Genomic DNA, 27,043 nt, shown 5'->3' with positions numbered 1-27,043 from the left:
GAGATAAACAAGCACAGTGTGCACATCACAGCTCACACATAAACATAATCTACTTTTACACACATAAACATGCACAAATTGATGAATGATTTATTTGAAACTGTGGGGACTTGCTTCCACCCTGCTCATGTGAGTTTTGAGGCTCTGAAATAGTGTTTTCAAATCTGTCTAAAATTCAGTGTGAATCCATGGAAGTAATGAGCCATGACACTCTCTCCACTAAAAAAATCATCTTTTATTCAAAACTTTTAAAAAGTTGTACCTGTGTTTGCAGACAAACTTTAAATGGTCAGTTACAATACAGCCTTAAAACCAGCAGGCAATGTATCCAGAAACAATGCTATAGAGCAAAGACAACTGTTCCCATTAGGTAGTTGTCCTTCACAAGTCATCATGACTGCCAGGCAGGGTCAGAAGAAAAGCACCCAATCCCAAGACATGATGATGAAACCGTGACAAATCAACTCATTCTTTCACTCCAGATTCTGCAAGTCGCTGTGCCACAGGATTTCAGCTTCCCTTTGAGTTTGGGAGCCAGTGAATCTTGTGACTCAATGGTGTTCATTTCTCTAATCCAATCCCTGTATAAAACCTCCCTTTGAACGTTTACAGAAAAGCTGAAAGGCAGCACATATCCCTCCCTCCATTTGGCTGCTCTCTGCTTCTCTGATCCATGCTCAGTGTCCGATGCACAAGCGCTCAGATAGAGCAGGGATAGAGCAGATCTAATTAAGTCTGGTGATGGTGAAAGTGATGATTATTCTGCAGGGAAGAAAAGAGCAGGAGGAAGAAGTCAAAGAGGATAACAAGAATAACTGCAAGGGGTTGAATAGACACTCTCTTGCTCCTCAGGATCATCATCATCATCATCATCATCACACCCATCCATAAAGTAATTATTCAAATAATTTAAGCTCTCTCAGGAGTCATTTAACATCCATTTTAACAATGTACATTTAGCAGATTGATTCTACTAATGGTGAATATACTGTTCATTTTATCCCAAATCAAAGTCCATTGTTAAAATAATTTTTTTTTGTTCCAAAATATCTTAAAACCCCAAGTGTAGTTTTCTTTATAAACAGGGTTAATATTGGCCCATTTGTTTAGTAATAATTATAACCTTTCCAAAAGAGAAACAAGACTGTGAATATAAAAACAGACGAGTTATGAAAGTTGAAATATCCAGCTGTTGTTTTTTTCCCTTTCTGGATTCATTTAAGTGGGTGATTTCTATCTGCTTTTTAAAATGAAGCATCTGACTCCAGCGCATCAGCATCCTCTGACCATCGCCTCATCCAGCCTGCCCCCCATTTGAACACCTCCTACTCTCACTTCCTCTAGTTACGTCCCAGCCAACTGGGAGTGTGCTCGCTGCTGGAATAAATTAAATTGCGGCGGCGGGGTACAGGAGGGAGGGCGAGAGCGCCGCGAATGCCATTCACACATTCCGTGCGCTGAGAGTCCAGGCACCATCAGCAGCATCGGCAGCTCTCCGTGCGCCCTGCATGCGCCCCGAGCGCGTCTCTCTAATCCAGAGCAGAAATGAGTTAGAGGACAACAGCTCCAGACGCTTCTCACACACGGGACGACCACTGAGTCCCTGCGCATTCACCACATCCAAAACACACTGGTGCGTTTAGATAATTGGTCTAACTGCAAGGTTTGACCCTGTGCGCTCTTGTAGCATCGTGTCAGCTGCGTCTTATTGCGTTGGATTGGACCTTACAGTACCTACTACGTATCGCCAGAAGCTTTTCGCTGGAAATACACCGCGCTGAAAAAAGAAGAGAGGAGTGCGCTCTGAGGAGGTCGGATGTCATCTTCTGTTACGCTCAAGTTACACTGCCCCTAATTGTGCGTCTGATTGCATTTGTGGCAAAACCCTCCTAAGAGGTCCTTTTCTAATGCCGATCAGTATATGCTCCGAGCCGAACTCAACTTCACGGTCCTATCAGGGGATTTTGGGGAGATTAATTCCGACCATTCACGTACCACAATACTTACAGAATAAGGTAAAAAGCCGCATGTTGACAATATAACGTGAAAATAATATTTTAAATTTTGGATTATGGTTATTATATCAGCCAAAATAAAAGTTAAAGATATAAATATGGTTTAAATTATTAAGTGCAATTATGGTTTTATTATGTTCAATAACTGTAGACATGCAAAGCTCTAAAAATAGTGTCCCTGTACTATGATTTCCGACCACGTAATACTAGATAAATACAGGTCAATTTCAAATTACAACCTTATTGTTCTCTGTGTCCACTCTGCCCTAATTCCTCTTCCTCTTCTTCTCCTTCCTCCTTCCAGCAGGACTCATCCAGAGTGCAGGGAGAATGAGGAGTCACCGGGGCAGGGGGAAGCAGCATGAGTGGCCTGTGCATCTCCATTAGACTGACGGCCCTCATGTTTCTATGGAAGTGGTTAACACTAAGCCTGCTCCAGAGCTGGGTGTCAGTAGGGGCTGGGGCCGTGGACCCTGCTGGGACTGGCTTCAGTGGCTCCACTGGACCCCTGGGCTGGCTCCTGTCAGACAACGGTCCTTTTCATCACTCACAGGAGTTTGTAGATTTCACAGAGCGCTACCAGCAAGGATTTACAACCAAGTACAAGATATACAGGTGAGAGATGGAGAAATGGTGCATTGTAGGGTAAGGGATGACTGCATGCTCTGCAAAGCTGTTTGCAAGACAGGCTGCCTAGGACTCTAAACCTGAATCCAAAACGGACCAAATTCAGAGATGCTGTGCATTTCCTTCATGCCAAAAATAACAGTCTGATTTTTGTGTCCTTGCCATGGAGGAAAAGACATTTTTAAGCTCTTTAGAAAATATAGGTAGAGATCACATAGTAGTTTTCTTTAGACTATAAAAGATGCAGATTTAGTAGGTGTCAAACTGTGGGATGAGCAGTGACAAGATTACTTAGTAGAGTTTTGCATACAAATGAAAGCTGTGCATTCTGTATGGATGCAAGCCTCTTTGGGAGTGACAGCCTGCTTTCCTCTTTTTGTGGGCAGCAGAGACATATGGTTTGAGTATAATACAAACTCTCTGAATGCTGCACGTTAGTGGAAACTTAAACTGTAGGTGCCACAGGAGGATCTGGGGAAAGCAGCAGGATGTAACAGATATCTGACTGAGCCAGTTGACGTGTGACAGTGGGCAGACAGCATAGATTCAGATGTGTATGGTGTGAGGTATAGTGGGTGTGTGCTTAGAAGCAGCAGGGTATTGTTTGAAAGCTTCCTACAATGACAGTCTGTGAAATTAGAAATTGAAATTAAGGAGACCGCCAGGATGCAAACTGCCTTGTATGAATGCACAGGATATTAGATATCTGTCTCTTTTACTGTCAGTCAGAGGTATATTTATATATATATATATGTTATTAAATGATTTATAACATGTACATTTGCTTTTTGAAATGTTTTTTAGCATAAACTGGCAGATGCAACTCATCATCTCAAAAGAAGGATTATGGTTTTGTCATTTTTTCATTTCCTAGTGAAAGCAAGTTCACTTGCTATATCAACTTAATGATTCATTTTACACCAGTGTAGTGTAACAGCTCTACTCCTCAACTTTACCTAGCAGGCTTTCTTCATTTAATAGTAGCCTGTGTGTGTGTGTGTGTGTGTGTGTGTGTGTATGCAAATGTGGGTGTGTGTCTGGGCTGGTGTTTCCACTGATCTGTATTCTCTCTGGATAGAAACACCTGAAGCATAAACTCAGTCCGGTAAAATTATTTAAGGCACTGGTTCAGTATCTGTTTAACTCACCATGACTGCAGGGCAAATATCTTGGAGTGTTTGTGTGGGGGGAATATCATTTTTTTTAATAAATGTACTTGTTTATTTTACAAACTGCCATAATAGGTGGATTTTGCAAACTTTTCCCATTTTGACTCTAAGGTAAATTCCTGTAGAAGCTGAGGAATTTTCCTGATTTCTTGAAACCTTTTTTTTATTTTTCACAGTAGCTAAAACAAGGCAGGTTTTCAAACTCTGACAAAGATGACAGTCCTGCGAGGCTTCAGACAAAATCCACACTATGCTTCCACAGGATACGGATCCTGTCTGATCCTGGGTTTGCATACTTGGGTGTCTGTATCTGTGGTTATGTGTGCTGTACTGTAAATGTTTTGATGAGAGTGCTGCTGTCGGATCGTCCAGAGCCGTGCATGAAGGGGCTGATGCCAGCTGAATAGAGGTTTGACTGACACTGGCATTTAGCTGCTGACAGGGGTGACAATGCCAGGCAAAGATAGAGAATGTAGCCCTGTTGGCTTCCCCACATCCATCACTTCCTCCGTCACTTGCTCTCTGTTGGCCTCTTCATTCTGTCTCTCACGATGTCTCTATACCTCTGTTTTTTCATCCTCGTCACCCTCCTCCTTCAGCACCCCACCCTCACTATGCAAACCAAACAAATATTTGCACACACAAGCTTCACAGTTTTACACCACGAAGTCATAGACCCTCCCTGACTTTTTTTCAAAACCACAGTGCTAAGCCTTTTTAGCATTCTGTAACATACAGGACACGTCTATTGACATCAATCAGCAAATATCCTGAAATGTAAACTTGACAAGTCTTACCCTTCTTCCCCCTTGAGCTACAGTGCCATTTTCAGTTTCCTCTTAAGAGTGAGGCTAATTAGAGCAATGATCCAATAGAAACTCAGAGAAGAGGTGAAATATCAGTATGGTAAAAGTGGAAGAACGTTGCTGTGTTGTCATTTGCTTTCCTCGCCTTGAAAAAAAAGCCTTTTTAGGCTTTAAATATCTTGCAGCCGTAACACTGTCTTCCATGGCAGAGCAGGCGAGGGTGCCAGTTAGCAGAGAACTGAAGAGATCACAAGTGCCTTCAAACTGCAATGGACTGCACAGTTTTCTTTCTTTGTTTCTTTCTAAAACATTCTCATGAATTTTGAAAGCCATAAAAATCCAGGCAAACTAATCTTTAAGTCTTTTTTTATTGATCGACCACACTGTTCCTGGAGACACTTTATGATCCTTTACGGGTTAGTAAAAGTCTTGTTACTGCCTCAAATCCAAATATCCGAACCTCCAAACTGGCCTCATGTGGGTCTGAGGAACCGGACAGCTTTCCTCAGTGCTCATGTAGAGTTTGTTCTCGTAAGTAAATAAATAAAATGTCGTGCAGTGCAGTACACACACATCGACTGTGAAAGAGGACTAGCATTAAGAAATCATCTAAATTAACAAGGTTAGAAGAAGGTTAAATAAAAAACATTCATATCCAACCTCTGCCTCTGCTTTTATCTCCAAGTCTATCTCACATTTTCCCCCCCCTCCCCCCTCCTTTCTCCCTTGTCGAATGATCTCAAACCAATTGCTCCCCCTTGCTCATAAATATTCTCCAGAGCTCCGTTGGCCTTTCCCGTCAGGGGGCAGGGGAGAGGGAGTCAGGGATGAGGTGGGAGGACTGGAGGAGTTGGAGTACAGAAGGGGGGAGGTGAGAGGAACCAGAGCACTGTCCCCCCCTGCTGGCTGGTCACTGGACCAGAGTAGCTCAGTGACATTTCTCATTAAAAATAAAAATTTGAACACTATACAGTATTCTTCAGAGCAGAAATTATAAAGTGTTTAATTGTTGCACAAAAAACATTTCATCTGGTCATGGCTGTAATAAAAGCCAGATTAAAAACCATAGAAAATTACAACTGTCTTACGCACCGGTGTAATGTGAAGCTTTGTAAATGTGAAACTGTGATTTTGAAAATGCAAATCCTTTGAGTGAAAGAGATTTTTTGGTTCTCAAGGTGTGATAAAGTGCAGTAATAGGAGTGATGAATTAATGGATTCAGGGGATACAAAAGCAGTGAAAAACAGGCATCAAGGCACTTAACAATATTACTTCCGCAGTGATTGCAGAAAAATGCTCCTGTTATATCATGCATAATAGCTTTAGTACACCTATTCATTCATTCTTTCACTTCGCTTCTTTTGGCAAGGGTCACAAAATTCAAGACAGCTTGGTGGCTTTTATTTCCCAGTGAAAGCAAGTCAGCTGGCTGCACGTCTCCTTGTCCTCCAGATACAACTTGGCATACGGAAAAACACACCCAAAGCAATTAACAGCATTTCTGTACAGACTGTGCTTTTTTGTTAATATCACAAGTTCAAATTAGTGATATTTTGTGCAGTTGCTGCTGTTCCATGCAAATCAGAGGTGGAAATGAACTAAAATGAACAAAAGTGTGTTTCATATAATAATTTAGAGGCCTGTGATATTGTGAAATCATTTATGCAAATCTGAGAATCTCTTGTTTCATGTTTCTTTGGGTGTAGTCGAGCCACAGCCACAGACAGTAGCATATTAGTCAAAATGTCAGCTCCTCCTTTCTTCTTCTTCATGGGCCATAACATTTATATCACGCCTCATCTCCCATGTTTTCTCCTCTCTTCTCTCCTGTCAGCCCACTGGCTCTTCCCCTACTTCATTTGATGTGAGGAATCGTCGCTTGTAATTATGGAATGATTAGTGTTTCAGATATATGCAAACATGTTTGTGGAGAGGATATCGCACAGAGGCATAACATTACAATACCCTTGCTGCACCGTGCAATCATGTGATTCAGATTTGGATGAAGCAGAGCCTATTGTGCTTTATCTCTCATGTTTATGACTCTGCTATTGTGCTTTGGATGCTTTGGAAGCACATTTAAAAGGTTTTAAAATGGGGGGAGTGAAATGGCTATACAACTGTCTGCAGTACGTGAAGCAATGAAGAGAAGAAAAAAGAAGAGAAGGGAAGCAAACATGAAGGAATATAATATCATAATGCACTGGAACAGAACACAATACTTTAGCAAACCGTACCATGGATTGTACAGGAAACTGTGATTTAATATTTAAGAGTCGAAGAAGAAGTCTTCAGTTCTGGCAGAGGTTAAGCATAGAGCATATTTAATATGACTGCATCAACTATGAAATTCAACAGACATCTAGGCGTATAAGAAAATGTTATTAAATGGGATTACTTCATGTATACACATTTTACATGTCTACCTGTTAAGGTACTCTATGCTAAATGGCGACGGGTTGTTGGGTGCAACCAAGCCCGGCGATAAAGGCGGTGGCAAAACAGACTGAAACTGTGTATAAACAGATGTAAACGATACAGATTTTAAAGTATTAGAAGAAAAAAACCCTTTAATATAAATATTTAATGAGAAAGAAAGATGTTTGAATACTCTTTAAATTGTTTCTCCAATTATACTGAGGTGGCCATGTAATTGGTTGCCTTGGTTACCTTTTTTTTTAATTAATAAAGCACCACATCACTACATTTAACGGCAGCAGAGCAGGCAGAAGGTGACTGGGGTGGATGGTGATTGCACGATAGTCACACCAGAAACATGACGTTCACATCCATGGTCTCATCTGTGGTTGTTGTGATTGGGTACGTTTGATATTATTATTTTGATTAAATGTAAATAAGCTCACTGTGTCACTAACCGTTTTCTGCCTCAAACCAGATCTTTCCTTAACTTTAACCAAGTGCTGGAAGTGCCTGAACATAATAATACAAAAGTTTAATAAAGCTGCAGTTGCACCAAGTGGATATTGTACTGCAATATTTTGGTGGAAAACAATTATATTGTCTGTAAACATTTTACTGACACACAAATTTGCAATTTACCAAATATGTAAATGAACGTTTCCTCATTTTGCCGTTAGAAAATGTAATCTGGTCACAATTATGTTTTATTCAAATTCTTTCTAAACATATTTGTTGTTGCACATTAGTCGTATATAAACATAATTTCGATGAGACAGGGTTGCTTAGCTGCAAGATGTTTTTATGGCACCATAAAACCCAGTTGGGTCAGCACAGTACATGACATGATCCTCTTCCCACCATGACCGACTGAACATTAATAAAGGATTTTGTGCCTAAACCAAGCACATTTTCAAATTGATCATTTCCTAGTGACTTTGAAGGACACAAGCAGCCTTAGATCAAGGTAACACGTCTGTGGGCAATGATAAGAAATTTATTTCATGTAGTTTAGTTTGGAGAATTTGCTGTGTGTGAGGTCGGAGGGAAAGGGACTTGAAATGTTCTTCCTGGGTTTAAAGTAACATACATTTGAATACTAAATTATCCACACAGAATTCCTTCCTAAGAGATTCTGTGCTATATCAGTGTCATTGTACTTATATCTTTGCTACTAAGAGAAGATCTCCCTTGTCATGAAAACTGGATATATGAAGCAATGTAATGATAGCAAAAAATGGTAAATGCAATGAAACAATTCGACTGCTCTCCCTGGGTATAATATTAAATGATGACAAACATTTCTTCTTCTTTTCCTCTGGGCTGCTCCCTTCAGGGGTCTCCACAGCCAATCATTTGCCTCCATTTAACCCTATCCTCTGTGTCCTCCTCACCCACACCAACTATCCTCATGTCCTCCTTCACTACATCCAAGAACCTCCTCTTTGGTCTTCCTCTAGGCCTCCTTCCTGGCAGCTCTAACCTCAGCATCCTTTTACCAATGTATTCACTGTCCCTCCTCTGAACATGTCCAAACCATCTCAATCTGGCTTCCCTGGCTTTTTCTCCAAAACATCTAACATGAGCTGTCCCTCTGATGTACTCATTCCTGATCCTATCCATCCTCGTCACTCCCAGAGAGAACCTCAACATCTTCAGCTCTGCTACCTCCAGCTCTGCCTCCTGTCTTTGTCTCAGTGCCACTGTCTCTAAACCAGACAACACTGCTGGTCTCACCACTGTCTTGTCCACCTTTCCTTTCATTCTTGTTGACACTCTTTTGTCACACATCACACCTGACACTTTCCTCCACCTGTTCCAACCTGCTTGCACACGTCTCTTCACTTCTTTTCCACACTCTCCGTTGCTCTGGACTGTTGACCCTAGGTCCTTAAAATCCTCCACCTTCTTCACCTCTACTCCCTGTAACCTCACCGTTCTACTTGAGTCCCTCATTTACACACATGTACTCTGTTTTACTGCGGCTAACCTTCATTCCTCTCCTTTCCAGAGCAAACCTCCACCTCTCTAGAGTTTCCTCCACCTGCTCCCTGCTCTCACTACAGATGATATTGTCATCTGCAAACATCATGGTCCACGGAGATTCCTGTCTAATAGATGACAAACACTAATGGTTCATTTAACACTTTATTTGCTGTTGGTGCTTTGTCCACTGTCAACTTTCCTGGTATATGTGACTAAATCAAATATGACCTTGTATTACACAATGCAGAATGCAGTTCAGGGCAGGTGATCATTTATGCGGGGATGTTTGTCTGTAGTCAAAATTTTAGTGTCTGGAAATTATTAGTGTGAATTTTTTTTGCAGTAAAACACGGGGCAGTAAAGAGCCAGAGAGAACAGACAAGTAGATCAAAATACAGCATTCATTACGTTTTCAGTCATACATGAATGCCAGAGCAGCTTGTTCAATGCGAGAGCTGTGGAAGAGAGACACGTCTGTCTGTCATCCTCTATTCAGAGGTGAAATGTGTCTTCAGGACAGAAGCAAAGCAGCCTCCTCCTCCTGATCACCAGCAGCAATGGCAGAGATGAGGACTTCATCCAGCACAGAGCTTATGGCTTCTGACAAATGTGTGATGTGGGAGTTATCAGGGCCAGAGGTCCCTGGAAACAGCTTTTATGAAAGAGAAACTCTGTGTATTTTGTCAGAATGGCCAGAGTTATGGTTATTATAGAGTTTACATATTTAGCAGGTGCTATTTTACTTGGAACACATCCTTATGAAAATCAAATTCACTTTGTTTCTCCAGATTTAAACTGACGTCACAACTGGTCAATGTCTTTCCAGTGTAGTGAATGAAAACTATAGGCATGAAGAAGAGCACTAGGACTAAGACTTCCCTTCAACTAAGATGCAAATATCACCAATTATAGCTCTGTGGTGCTTTTGATGTCTTCACAAAGGCACGAAGTAGGAGACATTTCATGATGCCTTAGCAACGAAGTCCAACAAACTCAAGAATTCAAAGAGTTATTTACCACTGATGATGAGAGCCCCCCCAGTGTGAAGTTGCTCCTCACAGCTCTAAATAAATGACTTCTTTTTCTAAAGTTTTTCACTCCTGTGGGTTGTAATAATAATAAAAAATGAAAACTATCAGATCAGACAGGTCCTAAAACAACAACAACAAAAAAGAAAATCTTAGTATTATCTAAACTGTTGTAATTACAAAGCAGTTGTTGCACATTAAGGCAAATGTTTAAACAAACACGTTTTGTAATTTGGTTTAGCTTAATGTTGTTTAGAGCCTGTGTCACTGGTGTGTTTGCCGCACACTGAGATACCGGTGTGTAAAATCTTGTCATAATTGATATTGATATTCAAAATAATATCCAGGTCAGAAAACAATATACAGATCAATGTTCTACTCTTTGATTACTGACTGTAGGAAACAATGGAGCTAACACATCTTTGTGCTTGTGTATGTTTATGTGCATTGTGCAAATACAGTTTGTGTGTGGTCATATTTTATGTCGTACCACTGTAGTATTTGATTATATTTTTAAAAGCCTGTGCAGGGATGTCATTGACAGAAGGCAGCTGTGCTCTGAAAAGCAGGATTTAGCGTAGCTGGTGGCTCTTCTGTTTTCTATTCTAAGTGATGGAAGCACAACTGTGTGTGTTTGTGTTTGCCTGTGTGTATGTGAGTGTTTATTAACAGTATGTATTAACAGTATGTGTGTGCCTGATTATGTACACAATATGATTCCAGGCATTCCTTGTTTTCTGTGTGAAATGAAGTCTCTTGTCAACATTGTTATGACAAATTGTAAGACAAAAGAGATCAACAGCCTTTATGTCAGCAAACCCTCCTGCAAATCATGCTCTCTCTTTCTCTGACATTCCCCTGCTTTCCTTTTATCACGTGTAGTGATATTCATGAAAGCTAAATCAATAATGCAGATTTTTTTTTTTATATAACAAACTCATCCTCCTACTGCATTTTAGCAATTTTTTTTTTCTTCACACTGTGTGGCATTTCACAGTTTCACAAAATTGGACTCAGTCTGAATTGCTTCTAAAGGCTAAAATAAAAAGGGTAAAAATACATCTTTACAATCTTGTCTTCCAAAAAACATTTTCTTAGTTTTGATAATATTCTACTCTACAAATGTGCCGTTGAGACACACATTTGTTTTCATTCCTGGTGGAGGGCTTTACGATGACTAATAACTCAAATCAAAGGTTTATACAGGGTTGATCAGCATCTGGTCCCAATAAGGACGGCTGTGCTCCAACAATGTGACTGCATAAACAGGTCCCTACAACCCACAATGGGAGTAAAACCAAACACACACAGAAATAGGTGTTATAATTTGGTAATATCAAGGATACCAAAAGTATGACGGCAGCAGCTATCAGTATAAGTGTATCAGTGATGAGAGGTGTCAAGTTATAAGGCCTGCTTTACAAATATGATTGGATGTTGCTACTCATTGCAGCCAGTCAATTAGTAAATGAGCCACTGATTTAAGTACCATTTCAGTGTTCTGCCTGAACTACTTTAATAGTATGCCTGATGATTGCATTTTTGATGATTGTTGATGATTAATCGTTGTGCTTTTATTTTTACATTTTGCAAGATTAGGTTAGGTACGGTTACATCAGCGTTAAGTCTTTAGTCCATGTGTTAAGTATTTGCACCATTTTGCATCTTCATGCTTCCCAAGTTTTATGTGGTAATCGAGCGTTTGAAATGTGTGCTTGAGTAACACTCAGTGGCATCAAAGGAATGAAAAAGCAAAATAATCAGGAAACAGTATGTCGCCTTGTTTATAGGACCTCTCAAGAGGTTTAATAGGATTTTCACAAATTAATGGTCTGATGTTTGTTTGATGTTGTTGGGAAGACTGTTGGTGGCAATTTCGTGAAGCGTTCACAACCAACAGCTATTAACTACATCATTACCCTCTCCTTCTCCGTCTTGATCTTGCTTTATTTTCTTGTGCATCTCTGAGGTGGGTGGATAACTAAAAGACACAAGTCTATCCATCTTTTCGTCCTCTCATCTGGCTCTTCTCTGTTTAGACGGAATCATCGTAGCTCAATTAACAAAGTCGATGTGTGTCACTGAAGGTGACTTTCAGGAAGACGTTCACAATGCATCTGGTGTGTGCAGCATCCTTTTTAATGTTGCTCAAATGAAAAGTCTCTTTGGTTGTTTTTCTAAATTTCTAAAATAATTTCTCTATTGCTAATGTCACATTTATAGAGGAAGAGAAGGATCAGTGTCACATCAGATTAAACCAAGATGAAAAAAAAATGCAAATGGCATCAAAGAAAAAAATGTCTAATACTGAAGCAGCAGAGCAGTTGTGGCCTTCCGAATAAATGTAATATGGTTTATCTTACTGAATGAAGCATGAAGGACTTTTCTCCCATTTCGCACAATTCTCTTTGGGGAGCTCCTTGAAATAACTTTGAGTCTACATTAACCAAGTGTTTTGCTCAGTGGGTTATTTTGGTATCTGGGGTAACCCAACTACAAAAACACAACAGTGTGTTCTCAACCAGGCCATTAGATGATAAACAAATGTTGTTCTGTCACATTAAGGTAAATGATACTTATAACCATTTTTGTTTGTTTTCTTAACTTTGTACCACAGTAATTTTTTCATGCAATCAGAGAAATGCACTGCATTACCAATAAATATATTTTTTATTTGATATTTCCTTTTTGTCTCTTGCCCAGATGTATTTTACTTAATTTAAGAGTCATCCTAGAGCTCTGATTATTTAAAAACACATATATTTGGCCTTTGCTAACTAAAGAATTATCAAACCTTTGTCTTTGATATTTTGGTACTCACAGCACATGATTAATGTCAGAGGAACGTTTACTTTTGTAACATTACTGAAACCAAAGTTAACAAAAGTGCTTTACTAACAATTAAACAGAAGAGAAATGCGACTCTATGTCCAAATCTTGGTCTCAGGTGCAAAAGCAACACTTTGCTGCACTGTTTGTAGCTCTGTCCATGGCCTTTAATATAACAACATTAAATTAGCTGGTTAAATAAGCTGCTTTCTGTGTTTTGATTTTTCTACATATAACTGGTTCAAATCATATCTTTCTGAAAAAGCTCAAACTATTGTTGCAAATGGTTTTAAATCACAGGTTTCTAGATGGAAGGCAAAAGTGTTACTCAAGAACACATATTAGGCCCACTGCTTTTTACCATGTACATGAATAATAGTATTTTCCAACTTAACACTGTAACGCACATTTTTATGCTGATGATGCCATTATCTATGCCATTAGCCCCACTGCAAACGGGGCCTTTCTCAGACTGCTGCTGATGACCTGCACACTGTATAATTTAAAGCTTTTCTAAACTACGCAGAGACAAAATATGAAAAAATGACAAAATATGGGCATTTCACAAGAGCTTTACCACTGATGTTCCTAGTATGAATACTCACTGTGCTACAAAACTCATTTGAACATTTTGCTAAAAAATGATGAATTAGTATATTAAACCTACAGCATAGCTTGTATCTCCTTTGAAGATAGAAAAACCAATTTACAATCCAGCACCTGTCTACTCTGAATTATGGCAATATCCTGTGCACTCATGCTGCTGCCTTGACCCTTATACCACTGGATGCTGTCTGCCACAATGACATTGGATTCATTACAGCAGATAGCTATCATATCCATCGCTGGGAGTTATAGAAAAAGGTCAGTTGGACATTGCTGGCATCTGGCATCATACCTGTATCTTTATTAATAAGGCCATGCTCTGTTAAGTATTTAACACCGTTAGTTGTGTTCAGAGGGTATAACAATGGCACCAGACCACAGTAGAGATTGGCTTCAAAAGTTACTTATGCCTAATCTTAGGTGGGGAAGGCTGCTGTGCACCTCACTATGTGAATGCACTTTAACATAGCTTTAAGCTGGACACACATTCCTCTGAGACACTTTTAAACTTTACTTGCTAACACTGCAAATTGTGTCCTAATTATGTGTATATGTGTGTGATCAGGGTTGTGGTCTGGATTGAATGAGCTGTATATAATTTTTATGTATAATGATCTGTCACAATATTAAAACTATTGGCACGTGAAGTGATTAACACTGATTATCTCCCTGACAATGCAGCCTGTCAAATGGTTGTACGGGATGTATTGGGCATGTATTAGTTCTTGAAGTTGATGTGTTGGAAGCAGGACGAAAAGGCAGCATAAGGATATGATCAACTTGACAGAACGCATAGTGCATCGCAGCTTTCTGTTCAGCCACAGACTGGTCAGAGTGCCCATGATGATCACTGTTCACCAAAGCACCAACAATGTGAGTTTCAGAACTAGACCATGGGGCGACAGAAATAAGTGGCCCGGTCCTATAAACATTTGCAGATGAGGAGACAATGGTGCCCTGGGCACAGATATGTGAAAGGCCCCCTACTCTCCGTGAAGACTCCCAGTTTGTGCAAACACAGCTTGTAGTCAGTTATTGTTTTTGTGTAGTTGTTTTGTGAACATTTTCTGTTTTACTCAATTTACAATGTATTTGTAGTCAGTTTCCACTAATTTTACCTGTTTCATTTGGTTGTTTTGCACATTTCTACAGTAATTTTTCTTATTTTCATAGTGTCTTTTTTTGTTTTTTGTTAACCATAGATTTGCATCTATTTAAATTCTCATTTGTGGCTTTTTGTAGTCATTTGTTTGACTTTCCCATAGAAAGGTTAACAGTCCCTCCCCGGTTCTCTGGTCCATAGGCTGCCTGACCGATTGGGCCCCTGGACCAGTGTCCAATAAGCCTGTTCAGTAATATTCATGCCTATAAACCCCATTTCTTTCTTGGGAAGAAGGCAAGCTGGCAATATAATGGACCTTGCTGCACTGCAAAAATTGTTCATCAAACGTTTGAGAAACATGAAAAACCTCTGAGGTCTCACTCTGATTAGTTGTTTTTCAAATATTCTGGAAAAACACTTCTGATCCATGGAGACTAAACCTCAAAACTTACAGGACTTGAAGGATCTGTTAATAATGTCTTTGTGTCAGATACCAGAATATATATTCAGAGGTCTTGTGGAGTCCATGCCTGTGGGTTAGAGCTGCTTTGGTGGCACAAGGGATCTTTAGAATATTAGACAGGTGGGTTTGATGTGTTTGCTCATCAGTGTATTCATTTCCTATATATAATTTGTTTGTAGGGCTATCGTGCAAATAAGCTCTGAATTTTAGTGAGGCTTCCTGACTAGCTAAATTGTCCTATAATTGTCCTATAATTTGTCCTATAATTTGTTGGACAACCAACAGCACCTTCTTTACAGTGAACGATATTTGCATTAAATATGATCTAACCAACAATTAGGAAATAATTAGGGAAAATAAATTGGTTGTCAGTATTTAAACCTAATCTCTAGAAAAAAAACCTGTGAAAAAAATGTTTTTTTTAGGTTATCCAATATAAGACCTAATTTGTATGTGCAATGAAAGGCAGATAAATAAACAGAAGTTCAATACTGCAGGAAGTCAGAGGTGAAATTAGACTTTTGTGAGTCAATTAATCAAATACAAGAAGTCAATTAATTAACTTCCTTCCCTTTATACTAGTTATTTAGGTAAACAATGTGCATTAATTATATATGAATAGAAAAAATGTGTGTTTTACATTCCACAGTTTCTCCAGTGTGTAAATATGCTGAGATGTATGTAGAGCAATGATCTGGATCTAACTGCTGTACAATCATCTTACAATATCTCAGTAAAACAGCACAGAAATGAAATGTCTTCAGTGGCAATCAGCTCACTGTTGGAGACTGTATAAATTCAAATATTTATTTCTACTTCTGTTTCCTTCTGTCTTCTCTCCTTTTTTCTCTATGACATTAAAACGTTTAGTTGGTGAACTGAAATCAGTCGTGAATAACTAGTTAACATTGGCATGATCGCACCAGCAAGAGGAATCGTACGTAATATGCTAATTCATGCCAAACTAATTACTAGGAAAACAGTGATTTGGGTCATGAATTATGTTTTGCTAAACTAATATAAAAATGCTTGTACTTTTGAAAAACCTGTGCATATATGAATAATTCTGAGCATCTGAACTCATCTGAGAACCAATTTTAGTAAGTGTCGTTGTTTTGTGCAAAAACATCCCATCTAACAGAGGTTTGTGTTTGTGCCAATTACTCAGGTCCTCTCACATTGCTAGTCACATGTGACTTACAGTTGAGCCACAGAGACTCTAGGAACAGACATTGAATTCACGAACCAGTAAGAAAGTAGCTTGTGGGCTTGTATTAAACTGGGGTGAGGATATTTATCATGAAGAATAATGACACTGAGGTTGGTCCAAAAATGTCACAATGGCATAATGTGAGCTAATACCACTGTAATTGTAAAGCCCATTTCTTATAGCCCATCACATACAGTACACATTTTACACTTTTGTTTGTTTTTGCAAACATTTAATTTTCTCTAAATGGTTTCCACTTTAATATATCTCTAGAGGTGAGTTGGACTACATCAGCCGGATATTCACTGGGCTGATTCCTTGATTTGTTATGTTAGGCACCATGCAGCGCCCTCAGGCTGCCTGTACACTCTGATGGATCTGACACACCAGGTCTTTGATGGACAGGTAGCAGGGTACAACTCCCATGCTCTGATCGCAGCCTCTCTAGCTCCTGCAGCGCCTCACCTCCTTTGTGCACAGCAATCCGGTTTGCTCAGAGGGAGGGCTGATGGGTAGATGTGCAGAAAGCCCCTGCTGCACAGAGTTTGGAGTGAAATAAACCTGCCACCTGTGTGTGTGTATGTGTGCCTATGATAGTCTATTTTCATCGGTCAGCAGAAGCGTTAAGAGTGAAATAAACCTGCAGTCCTCTATGAGACTGAAGATTTTCCTTTGTGTATGTGCATGGTGTGCAAAAGGTGAAGATGAACTAAAGTATTCAACAACAGATCAGATTTTTTGTGTATCTCCTCTATTCTCTAGCTTAGCTATAGTACCATTCATAAATGTCCATCAGCCAGCAGCAGAGCAAGGTAGTGTGTCTATCATAGTTAAGCTCTCTCTCTCTTCTCCTCTGCACCGCCGGCCCCAGCGGATGTAAAGAAACACTAATGGCACCTCGTTATAGAGGAACACCAACATGAAACAGGACTTAATGAGCTGTTTTCTGTTTTGTATTTTTCTCAGGGGGTCATTGTTATTGGTGGGAAATTGATTGGCAGCAGGCCTGCACCCATAGGGCCTCTGCGATATTCTGGGCGATAACAAAGTTGTTGCAGGAAGGGCAGATTTGTTTAGATGTTTGCTGCTGCAGGGTGTAAGAATGCATGTGTGTGGGCATGTGTCTTTGCATGAGGGAGTTGATGTGCGTCTTTAGGGTGTTAGAGGTTGCATGCACGTTAGACAAAGACAGAAGACAGAAAACCCCATGATTCTATTTGCTACATTGTAAAGATAATTTCCAAGCGGTGTCTGGAGAAAACTGGGAGTTTTATTTCATAAAAACCTTATAAACTGGCATTTCAGGCATGAAGAGTTTCTTATTTGTATTATACTGTCAAACAGTGGAGAAGCTATATTTTAGTAACCTCTTACCTTGTGCAGCCTTCCTGTGCTCTTGACAGCCAGATTGTGGCTAGTTATCTGAGCAGTATCAAAAAGCAGACAGACAGAGTAACTTACAGGTTAAAACAGTTATTCATAGAGTCAAGCAGGTGAAGATGAGTGGACCAATATGGACAATAACATGTAATGGGGTTAGGGAGATGTCTTAGATTGCTGCACTGCTGCATATTATAGTCATTTCAGCCGATTTGACTGTTGTCTTACCATTGAATAAGCGTTATCAGAATACATCAGTCCTATTTATATAGGTCAGTAGAAGGCTACTACACCTACTGGAGACAATGTGAGCCAATGGCCATTAGCACTAGCATTAGCATTAATTTTGTACCTTTCTGTCTTATTTCCTAAACATAAGACCTTTTATTTCCTAAACATCAGACGTTTTATTTCCTAACCCTATCCAAGACGTTTTATTTCCTAAACATCAGACGTTTTATTTCCTAACCCTAACCAAGACGTTTTATTTCCTAACCCTAACCAAGACCTTTTATTTCCTAAACATCAGACGTTTTATTTCCTAACCCTAACCAAGACGTTTTATTTCCTAACCCTATCCAAGACGTTTTATTTCCTAAACATCAGACATTTTATTTCCTAACCCTAACCAAGACGTTTTATTTCCTAACCCTAACCAAGACCTTTTATTTCCTAACCCTAACCAAGACCTTTTATTTCCTAAACATCAGACCTTTTATTTCCTAACCCTAACCAACATGTTTACAGTAGGTGAATAGGGACCTACTGACCTTTATAAATACGACTGACATATGCATAAAATGCCTATTCAATAGTAAGACAACAGTCAAACCAGGTGGTCATTTATATATGTTTGTCTTAGTGGCAGGTGGTTATAGAGATAGTGAGGAAGATCAGCTATGAGCCAAAATTATAAGTTTAATTAAAAGTCACTTTTTATGTTACTTAACATTCATTAAAAAGAGCATTTCATCTGATGTTGGGCTGCAGTAGATGTATAGTGAGGAATATTCATTCAAGAGTAGTTATATTGTGTTGCAGCCATTTTTTGACATATCAAATTCTGATTTTGCACATCTTTACAAAGCAAAAAATGTGAATTAATATTAAATAAAGAATTTTTTTTTCCCAATAGATAAGTCAGCCATCTACCCAGTGGTGTTCGAAAGGTTTAAAATTTCTCCCCTGCTAGGCTGTGGTAGAACCATGTTTATTGCCAGCTGTATTTGAATACTGCTAATCTATGCATCAAACAGCAGCACTCAGTCTGCCCTTGGTAGATAAAGGCAGCTGGCATGCTCTAAGGCCAGGCTGAATATCAAACGACTTCAGATGAAGCCTGTTCCCTCCAAGAGAGGGACTGACAGCAGCAAGACTCCATCCATGATTACAGCCCGTCCAACCACAACATCTCAAAAAGTGACTTGAGATGAGAAAAGATTGCACTATTATTTAAGATTGGTGGAGAAACACAATGTTTTTCACTATGGTGCAAAGCAATTCTCTAAGCTGGAGGTAGAACCAGCATGAGACTGTTCATCTTTTAAGGCGTGTCACAGAAGATTCACTTAGAAATTGTGCAGACATCATATTTTATTCCTGGCAAGGAACGGATCTGAAGTTGAGCCCCCTCGTGAGGGTCAAATCCTGTCAACTTAAAATCGTAACAATAGACCCTATTTTTTTTTCTTTTCAAGAAGCAGGAACCTGATTCAGATGTATTTAGTTTTTTCATTGTCTCTAATGAAAAATTCTCAAAACAGCTCCAAGATTCCTGTCATTTTTTGACAATGATGGAGAGACTCTCCAAATAGGGACCTTATTGTGTGGAAGTTCAAATAAGGTGTCCTTTCTCAAATGCACCTGCATATGAAGCTATTGTGTGTTGTGTGTTTGCTTAAATGTGCAAATGTGTTTGTGTGGCGTTGCAGGGAGTTTGGCCGCTGGAAAGTGAACAGCTTGGCCCTGGAGAGACAAGAGAACAATGGCTTTTCCTTACCGCTGGACCCGGAGTTCCTCCAGACCATTAGGCAGCTGGGCAGGAGGCCCAGTCTCAGCGCCATCACAGACAACATTATCAGGAAATATGGAACCCACTTCCTGCTCTCCGCTACACTGGGAGGTAAATAAAGTATATGAGCTGTGGTTCCCTTTGGTTTTATTGACCTACGTTAGCTTGAGGGAGAAAGGAAGTGCTAAAAGTTAAGGTTTAGGCATCCAGGTGGCCCAGACCTAAGCAGAACATGTTGCAATTTTCCAAAAAAGGAAATTTTATACAATCCTTTTTATGACTTGAGGAACTTTACATCTTGATGTACCAGCATCTACACTCATTGGTGAGCAAAATTGAACTATCGTGTATTGGCTGTGTATCAAGTGCTCACTAGATCTTTAAACCTTCAGAGCATTTTCAATTTCCTTGGCCACCTCTGAACATCACCTTTCAAACATCACAGTTGTACAGGAGTAAATTACTAAGAGAAAACTGAGGTGATGTTTTTTAACTCAGTAGTTTTTTTAGACATAGCGAAAACCACCAAAGGGACTTTTTGTTTCTGGAACTAGTAGCTTGCAAAAGGCCAATATAATACAAAGATAGCACTAGTGCTATAAGATGCAACTTTGGCATTCTTCTTTTTCTCTGCATGATGGTGAATTACCATTTACAGACACTTGAAGCTCTAAAGCTTCTTGATTTGTGCTCAGAGAACTAAATATTTGGCTAAATATTGGCTCAGCTGTCAGTGTGGAATGATTTGTGATTGTTTAAGCTCATACTCTCTGATCCCAAATCTGTGTTTGGAGGAGTTTTACAAAAATCACTGGGCCCTCTTTATCCAGAACAATAGAAGTAAGTTAGCCAGCGTACTGTTTTGGCAGCAAAGCTCCAATGGCTATCTCCGCCCAGCTCCTCTGCTGCTCTGTTCATCTTTTATCTCTTGTGCATAAACTCTCAAAGCCAAGCTGAATACCAACAGTATTTAAAATAGATTAGAAAGACAATCCTGTACACCATGTGTGGCAAACAAAGCATGGCTGCAGAAGCAGAAGTTTTTTTTTTTGGGAATCAAAATTTATAATTTTGGACAGTTGACTTCTCAAACATGTTAGTGCCATGTTAGTGTTGATACAGAAAAAAACCTGCACCCTCAAAAAGAATAATTTAACATTTTGCAAAATACATTTATTGACTTTCTTGCTGAGCTGATCGATAGAACACACATATCTGTAGGATAATTATTATACTGTATGAGGAACCAGGAGACAGTCAGCTTAACATAAAGAAACAGAAACAATGTATAATATGTAGTTTTATCCTTTTGCTGTTTCCTTCTGTTTGTATGTATTTTGGCTCAAGCTTTATATTTAGTACACAGATATGACAGTGATATCGCCTTTCTTTTCTGCCACTTTATAAGAAAGTAAATAAATACACTATAGGCATATTTTCAAATATTTCTCTCATTATATGTTATCACATTTCATATTCAGCCAAATTAGTCTACCTATAGTACAAGCTAACATGTGCCAAGATTATTCCAAGTGTCTCTAGGGACAAATTCCAATGTGTTTCTATTTCACGATTATTATTTTTTTATATAAAAGTGAAAACAATAAAACAAAGAAGCTCATTACAACAGAATCACTTGGTTTGTATTATAAGCATATTAAATAATCTCCAGCTTTCAGGATAAAACAAAATACAAGAGATTGTTTTGCAGTGTGATAGAGACAAGTGTTAATCTTCATCTCTCCCCAGTGTTAATGTACTGTATGTAGAATCTGGTGTCTCTCCAAATTAAAACCACATTGCGCATAGAACCTAATGTCATTAGAAAGGATTTTTCTATTGATCCTTCACTCCTTCCAACATCTGTCAGCACACTGTCCTCTGAAAGCCTTGGCTCTGATTGTTTTAAGCACTGTGCACTAGCTGCAGGTGTATTATCACTAAATACATTTAGAGGATAAAATGAGTAAAGGCTGTTTTATTCTCAGTAGCTTGTCCCCTTCAGAAATATTGCCTTTGTGATTGTGTAACGATGCTGGCAGGCGTTCATGGGTTAATATTTACCACTAGATCACTGAGAACATCATGTGTGTGTACGTCCATCGGGGATGAGTCATTAATGAAGTGTGGGCATGTGTCTCTGTGTATTCATAGGGGAGGAGTCATTGATGATCTTTGTAGACAAGCGGAAGTTGAGTCGGACAAGTGAAGCGAGTGAATCCAATGGTACAGCTGTGACTCTGGAAGCTCTGCATCAGCTGGCTGCCTCCTACTTCATCGACAGGGAGAGCACCCTGCACAAGCTACACCACATCCAGATTGCCTCTACTGCCATCAAGGTACAAATTTCCTGCTGTCTGTCAAACACAACAGCAAAAAAATAAATGAAATAAAATCAAAGACGAATTTATCAAAGCTTTACATTTCCCCTTTGTTAGATTATTTTATTACCAAATGATTACAGTCATTCAAAGAAGGAAAAAAAAAACAAATATCACAAGTAGCCTTGACTGCCACCCTCACTAAAGATTTAATGAAATCAGGTCCAGCTTAGAGCTTCTGAATGGAAACACTACAATCAGCAGGTTTAGCTGATTTTAATAAGAGTTGTTATTGATGGCCAGACAGGGTGCAGTGTTGTTCTACATGGATTTAGTCTCCAAGGTCATTCAGTATTATACCTCCAAGCACTATAAGAACCATTACGGAATAACCGATGTGAGAGTATATGGACCAGTAAAAACACTAGGACAATAACAAAATGTGACCAACAACTGGCTCATATTGGTTGACTCTGTGTGCAATCCTGCAGCCCTATTAAATGCTATGACACCCAGATTGTCATTAGCTTAGACTGAAACAGATGTCTACCTCTTCATGTTTTTAAAATAATAAGAACACTTCTACTCCATTCTGGGCCCAAGTATTGGAGTAAAATGGTCAGTACATGCCAAGTATTTATTTCTCAGTACCAACTACTGTACAGAGTTTATGACCCATCAATAGGCCCTCAGTGGGTGACTGTCTTTTTCAAATACAGAACCTAATTATGCTGCAGATTATTAAAACATATTTTAAAGGACATAAGTCAACCTCAGTCCTTGTTGGACAAAATTAAATCCTCATTTACAGACTGTACAGTCCATAAGGACAGATAAACCTCAGCTACTTTTCTTACCATTTTTAATTAATGAACCCTTCATAGTCAACGCACTTTAAGACCTCATCTAATGTTCTAGCCAAAAACCCAGTGGCAGTCTATTAATAGAGAAACCTTCAGGAGCAGAACTTTTACAAATAAACATTTGCATTTGGGAAAATTGTGAGTTTTTTTTCTTTTTCCTGGCACCCTCAATGCCCAACACCCAGCATTCTCCACCTCACAGCCCTCAAAGGTAACTAGTGTACTGTATGTCACATATGGTTTAAGATGACTGTTTAGTAGCATAATATAGGCAGTAAACAAGATTTGCCTCCTTTCCTCACATGAAATATTCAGAATCTTTATTGACTAAATATATTTGGTTTGACTCAAAATGTCTCTTGAGCTTGGTGTCATTGCTAAATTTGAAGTTTTTTCCCCTGCAGAGACATTCAATTGTCTAGCTAGCTAGATTTCCCCATCCGAGAAAACCCTTAAGCCAAATATGTAAAGTCGGATTTTCGTTCTTTTGGTCCCTTAGGTTTGGTCTTGGACTGTGATGTTGACTGACATGTATCAGCATTTCCCTGAGGTCTATTTATGTTCCAAGAACTCCAGTTTAGATCAGTTCAGAGACATATGCATCTTTTGCTCTGACAGTCACTATTTTGGATTGTTGTGCACCTGGAAAGCTTGTATGTCATTTTTACCCTCTTTGTTCTATTATGTAGAGACACATTCTTTAAAAGGAACAGTAAATATACGGTGAAAAAGGAAAATAACTCTTGTAGCATTATTATCAAGTCAACCCATGGTGCCAAATGCTGTTTTATCAAAACCCACTGTCCTACCACTTCCATCCCATGCGCCATTATGAAAGAACATCTTCGATGTGGAAGATGATTGATGAAGTAACAACTTGGCAGTGAACCTCATGTATAGCTGACGTGATGAGACTGAAACCTACTGGACACTTCTTATTTAGCCAGATGATTAAAAATATGCAATATCCTGCATTAACCTTCCACTGTAAGCCCTTTATGGTTCTTTGATGTGACACTTGAGTAAACATGCACGCATGCATGCTCAGTGAATGAGAGAGGGTTCAACGAAGAGAAGAGATGAAGTGAACAGTATTGTTTCGCTCTTTCATGTGTGCATTCACAGGCTTGTATTTGGAACAGCATGCTACCAAGATATGCTTATGATGTAAATATCACCCTGCATATTTTATTGCTTAATACCTTTGGGGTGTGTTCATCCATCACTCTGTCAGGTATTATCAAGCAGAATGAATTGAATAGGCTGAGTTTGCCCTTCACACTGCAGACTGAATTCTTTGTGTCTTCTGAGGAATCTGTTCCATCATGAGGCTTTAATGTGTTTACATTAACTTGTGGTAAACAACAGATTAACATCGCAGAACGTAGGTAATATCTGCAACCTGCAGAAACACCCACCTGAGGCACTTGTCAGTGTCGGCGACATGTTTGTCAATATGCTGTATGCTGTCATTACACCTGTCTCTGCAGTGGTACACCACACCCAACACATCTGACTAATAGTGTAGCCACACTGCACTTGCTACTTTAGCATTGACAGTGTTAGCAGTGGTACCTGTCTCCTACCTGTCATGTCTATAAGACTAAAACTTTTTCAAAAATCTGAAATGCGTGGTACAAAAAAAGAAGATGATCACGTAAATCTAAGCTAAATTAAAGTAAGTGCCACATTTACAGAACTTTCAACTGTACCATCTGCTGGTCTTCATCGATAAAGGAAGAATGGCATCATCCCTTCGTCTGCCAGGGAGCACTGAAGCTGCTTTAACAGCTCATGGTGGTCAAACATCTTGCTAAGACACTTAAGTTTTACCAACAATAAAGAGTGGTTTGGTGGTATGCTGTGAAGGGGAGGACACTTCATATATCAGGTGAAAAAGAAACATTAAACAGTCAGTTAGTTGCATCGAGCCAAAACAGTCACTGTCATGGAGCCAAACCAAGCCCTGAGACACAACCCCACTGGGCAAACAGAAACTTTGGTGCTTGTAGCTGCAGCTAAAAATCTAAATTGCTTTCCTTTTCCTGAGATGCAGCCCATTTTTTGACTTGACTCCTTTATTGACTTGTCCTTAGTGATGCCCTAGTGTACAGTCCATCAGAGATAAAATTGTACATTTTCTAAAGTGAATTGGCAATGGGACGTTGAGCTGATTTGGCAGTCGCCACTGAACCAAAGTGCTGCTAAAAACCACCTCTAATCGAGATGAATAGAGAAAAAGCCCTCTGGGGTACATTTGTTTGTAAGCCATTTTCAGGTGAGTGATGTATTCACAGTGTCAGCAACCTTTAATTTGTAACATGGGTTTTTACCTTACTTCAATGATGGCTGACACGAAAAACAGATCTGCCTTTAAGAAGAGCAACTGGTTTTGAGAGACAGTGTATTTTAAATGGTTGCGGCCTGAAGGCTACTGGAAAATAATCAAACATAGAAAAGATGAGATAGGAGTGTGGGAAAATAGCTCTGCTGTTACATGGTGTGATGAATCAGCTTTTGCATTTGAGTAATCTTAAAGAAAATTACTGGAAAGGATGAGACTAAAATTTGTCAGACATTTTGTGGGATGTGGAAAAGTATCATGACACTGAAGAGGAAAGATGAAGTGAGGAGAGACAGGCCTTATGTCAGGGTGTTTTAGCCCCGGGGTGGTGTGCAGCAGGTACATGGGAAATGCTGCATCAGTCAGTTTGCTTGCTGTTGATTTGCACTCCAGGCTCTGCCACATTGAAGATTCATTAAACAAAAGTTGGGAGGACAATATCACTGCTGGGGAGGAGAAGTGATAACAAATGTTTGACCCAATTTGATGTGCGAGCCCTTGGTGTTCAGTCAGTCGTGCCATGTTCCACTTCACTTGTCAGAGCTGAAAAGTAGAAAAGTAATGCAAGATTCTTCAGAAATCAGATAATGCTGCCGAGGAAGGTTTGCAGAGAACATAGCTTCCTGAGTTTGGGGCAGTTTTGATGGCAGGATAAACAAAACAATATCAAATAAATAAACAAAGCACTCTGTTATCATGACATCAGATGAATAATTCATTAGAGGGAGATTTTTTAGTATTTTCATTATTCAGAAAGTGAGACAAATGTTCTCTCTTTTTTCTCAGGTCTTCAGCCCCTGTGACCTTGGATAGGATGTACAGGTTTCTTCGTTAACATTATATGAGAAGGCTCAAATGACTGTATAATATAAACAGATGGATGATAGCTCTGGTATCTGACAGACTTTTAAAAAATTCTGTTAAATCTACAACTGGTTAAATGAAATGAAGCCTGGAGAGCAAAAATAAATACACAGAATCAGATTTGCTCTCTTGGCTCCTGTTCAAGCGACTGGTACTTCCTGTAAAATAGCACAGCTTAGATTTCCTTCAACAGACTCAGTGAACATAACACCACATACAGTATTAAATTCCACTTTCTTCTACCAAAGGTTCCCCTCTGCTCCCCTGCGGCTTTTTTTTTTTTTTTTTTTTTTTCTGAGGGCACACAATAATCTCATTCTGATGCTATTTTCTCCCTCTTCATCTCGTTCTTGCTCATAGTATATAAGCTTATCCCTTGCTGGTTGACATTAGGGTGTAAGCCAGTGCAACAAAGTGGTCTTAAAACATGCACTGAAATCCTCAAAGACTGAATAAACAAGTGGAAATGTATCTCAGATGCAAATGTGGATTTGCACATCTACTACGCTGCGGTGATTAAGCAAACGGCACTTCTTGAAGGTGCAGCGAATGAGGCAATTTTGAAATGAGCGATGATTTTCATAAAACATTAATGGTATTTTCTACTTTTTTCTCCAGCAAGCAGAAAGTGCAGCCATTTAAAGTCCATTGTTGCTCAAACATCTGACACCACAGGCTCACTAAGTGACATTTTATGCTGTTTTGTAGAATTATTCATATGAAGGATTCACAGCAGTCATGAATCTTCATCAGTAAAATGCGCTCGCCTAACTGGTCTTGAAACAATGTTAAAGTCATACACTTTAAATAATGTATGTGCCTCAGACCCATCTGTATTGGTGGACCATGTTAACAGGCTAAGTGCTGTGTTGCTCTGCTGAGGCACCACAACAATAACACAGCTACTGTCATCCATCTATATACTGCACATGACAAGGCATAATCTGACTAAATACATGCAGGTATTTCACTGGCCAACAATAGTTTCCTTTTATCGTAC

At 39.3% G+C, this 27,043-nt stretch overlaps 1 protein-coding gene across 2 annotated transcripts in view; it reads left to right on the top strand.

Annotated features, from left to right (window-relative positions):
- The first annotated feature begins 1,463 nt into the window (after window positions 1-1,463).
- Window positions 1,464-27,043, top strand: part of brinp3a.1 (bone morphogenetic protein/retinoic acid inducible neural-specific 3a, tandem duplicate 1) — a 45,109-nt gene continuing 19,529 nt past the window's right edge. The window contains exons 1-4 of one of the 2 annotated variants that reach the window (XM_026323494.1): window positions 1,464-2,015; window positions 2,323-2,630; window positions 19,572-19,762; window positions 21,806-21,990. In XM_026323494.1, the coding sequence (XP_026179279.1) occupies window positions 2,377-2,630; window positions 19,572-19,762; window positions 21,806-21,990 (630 nt within the window). In that variant the 5' untranslated portion in view covers window positions 1,464-2,015; window positions 2,323-2,376. Of the gene's footprint in view, window positions 2,016-2,319; window positions 2,631-19,571; window positions 19,763-21,805; window positions 21,991-27,043 lie in introns of both variants that reach the window. The other variant, XM_026323493.1, reaches the window with a different exon arrangement.

Source organism: Mastacembelus armatus, chromosome 4, assembly GCF_900324485.2.
Source record: "Mastacembelus armatus chromosome 4, fMasArm1.2, whole genome shotgun sequence".
Taxonomy (NCBI): Eukaryota; Metazoa; Chordata; class Actinopteri; order Synbranchiformes; family Mastacembelidae; genus Mastacembelus; species Mastacembelus armatus.
This window is presented reverse-complemented; position numbering and strand designations above follow the sequence as displayed.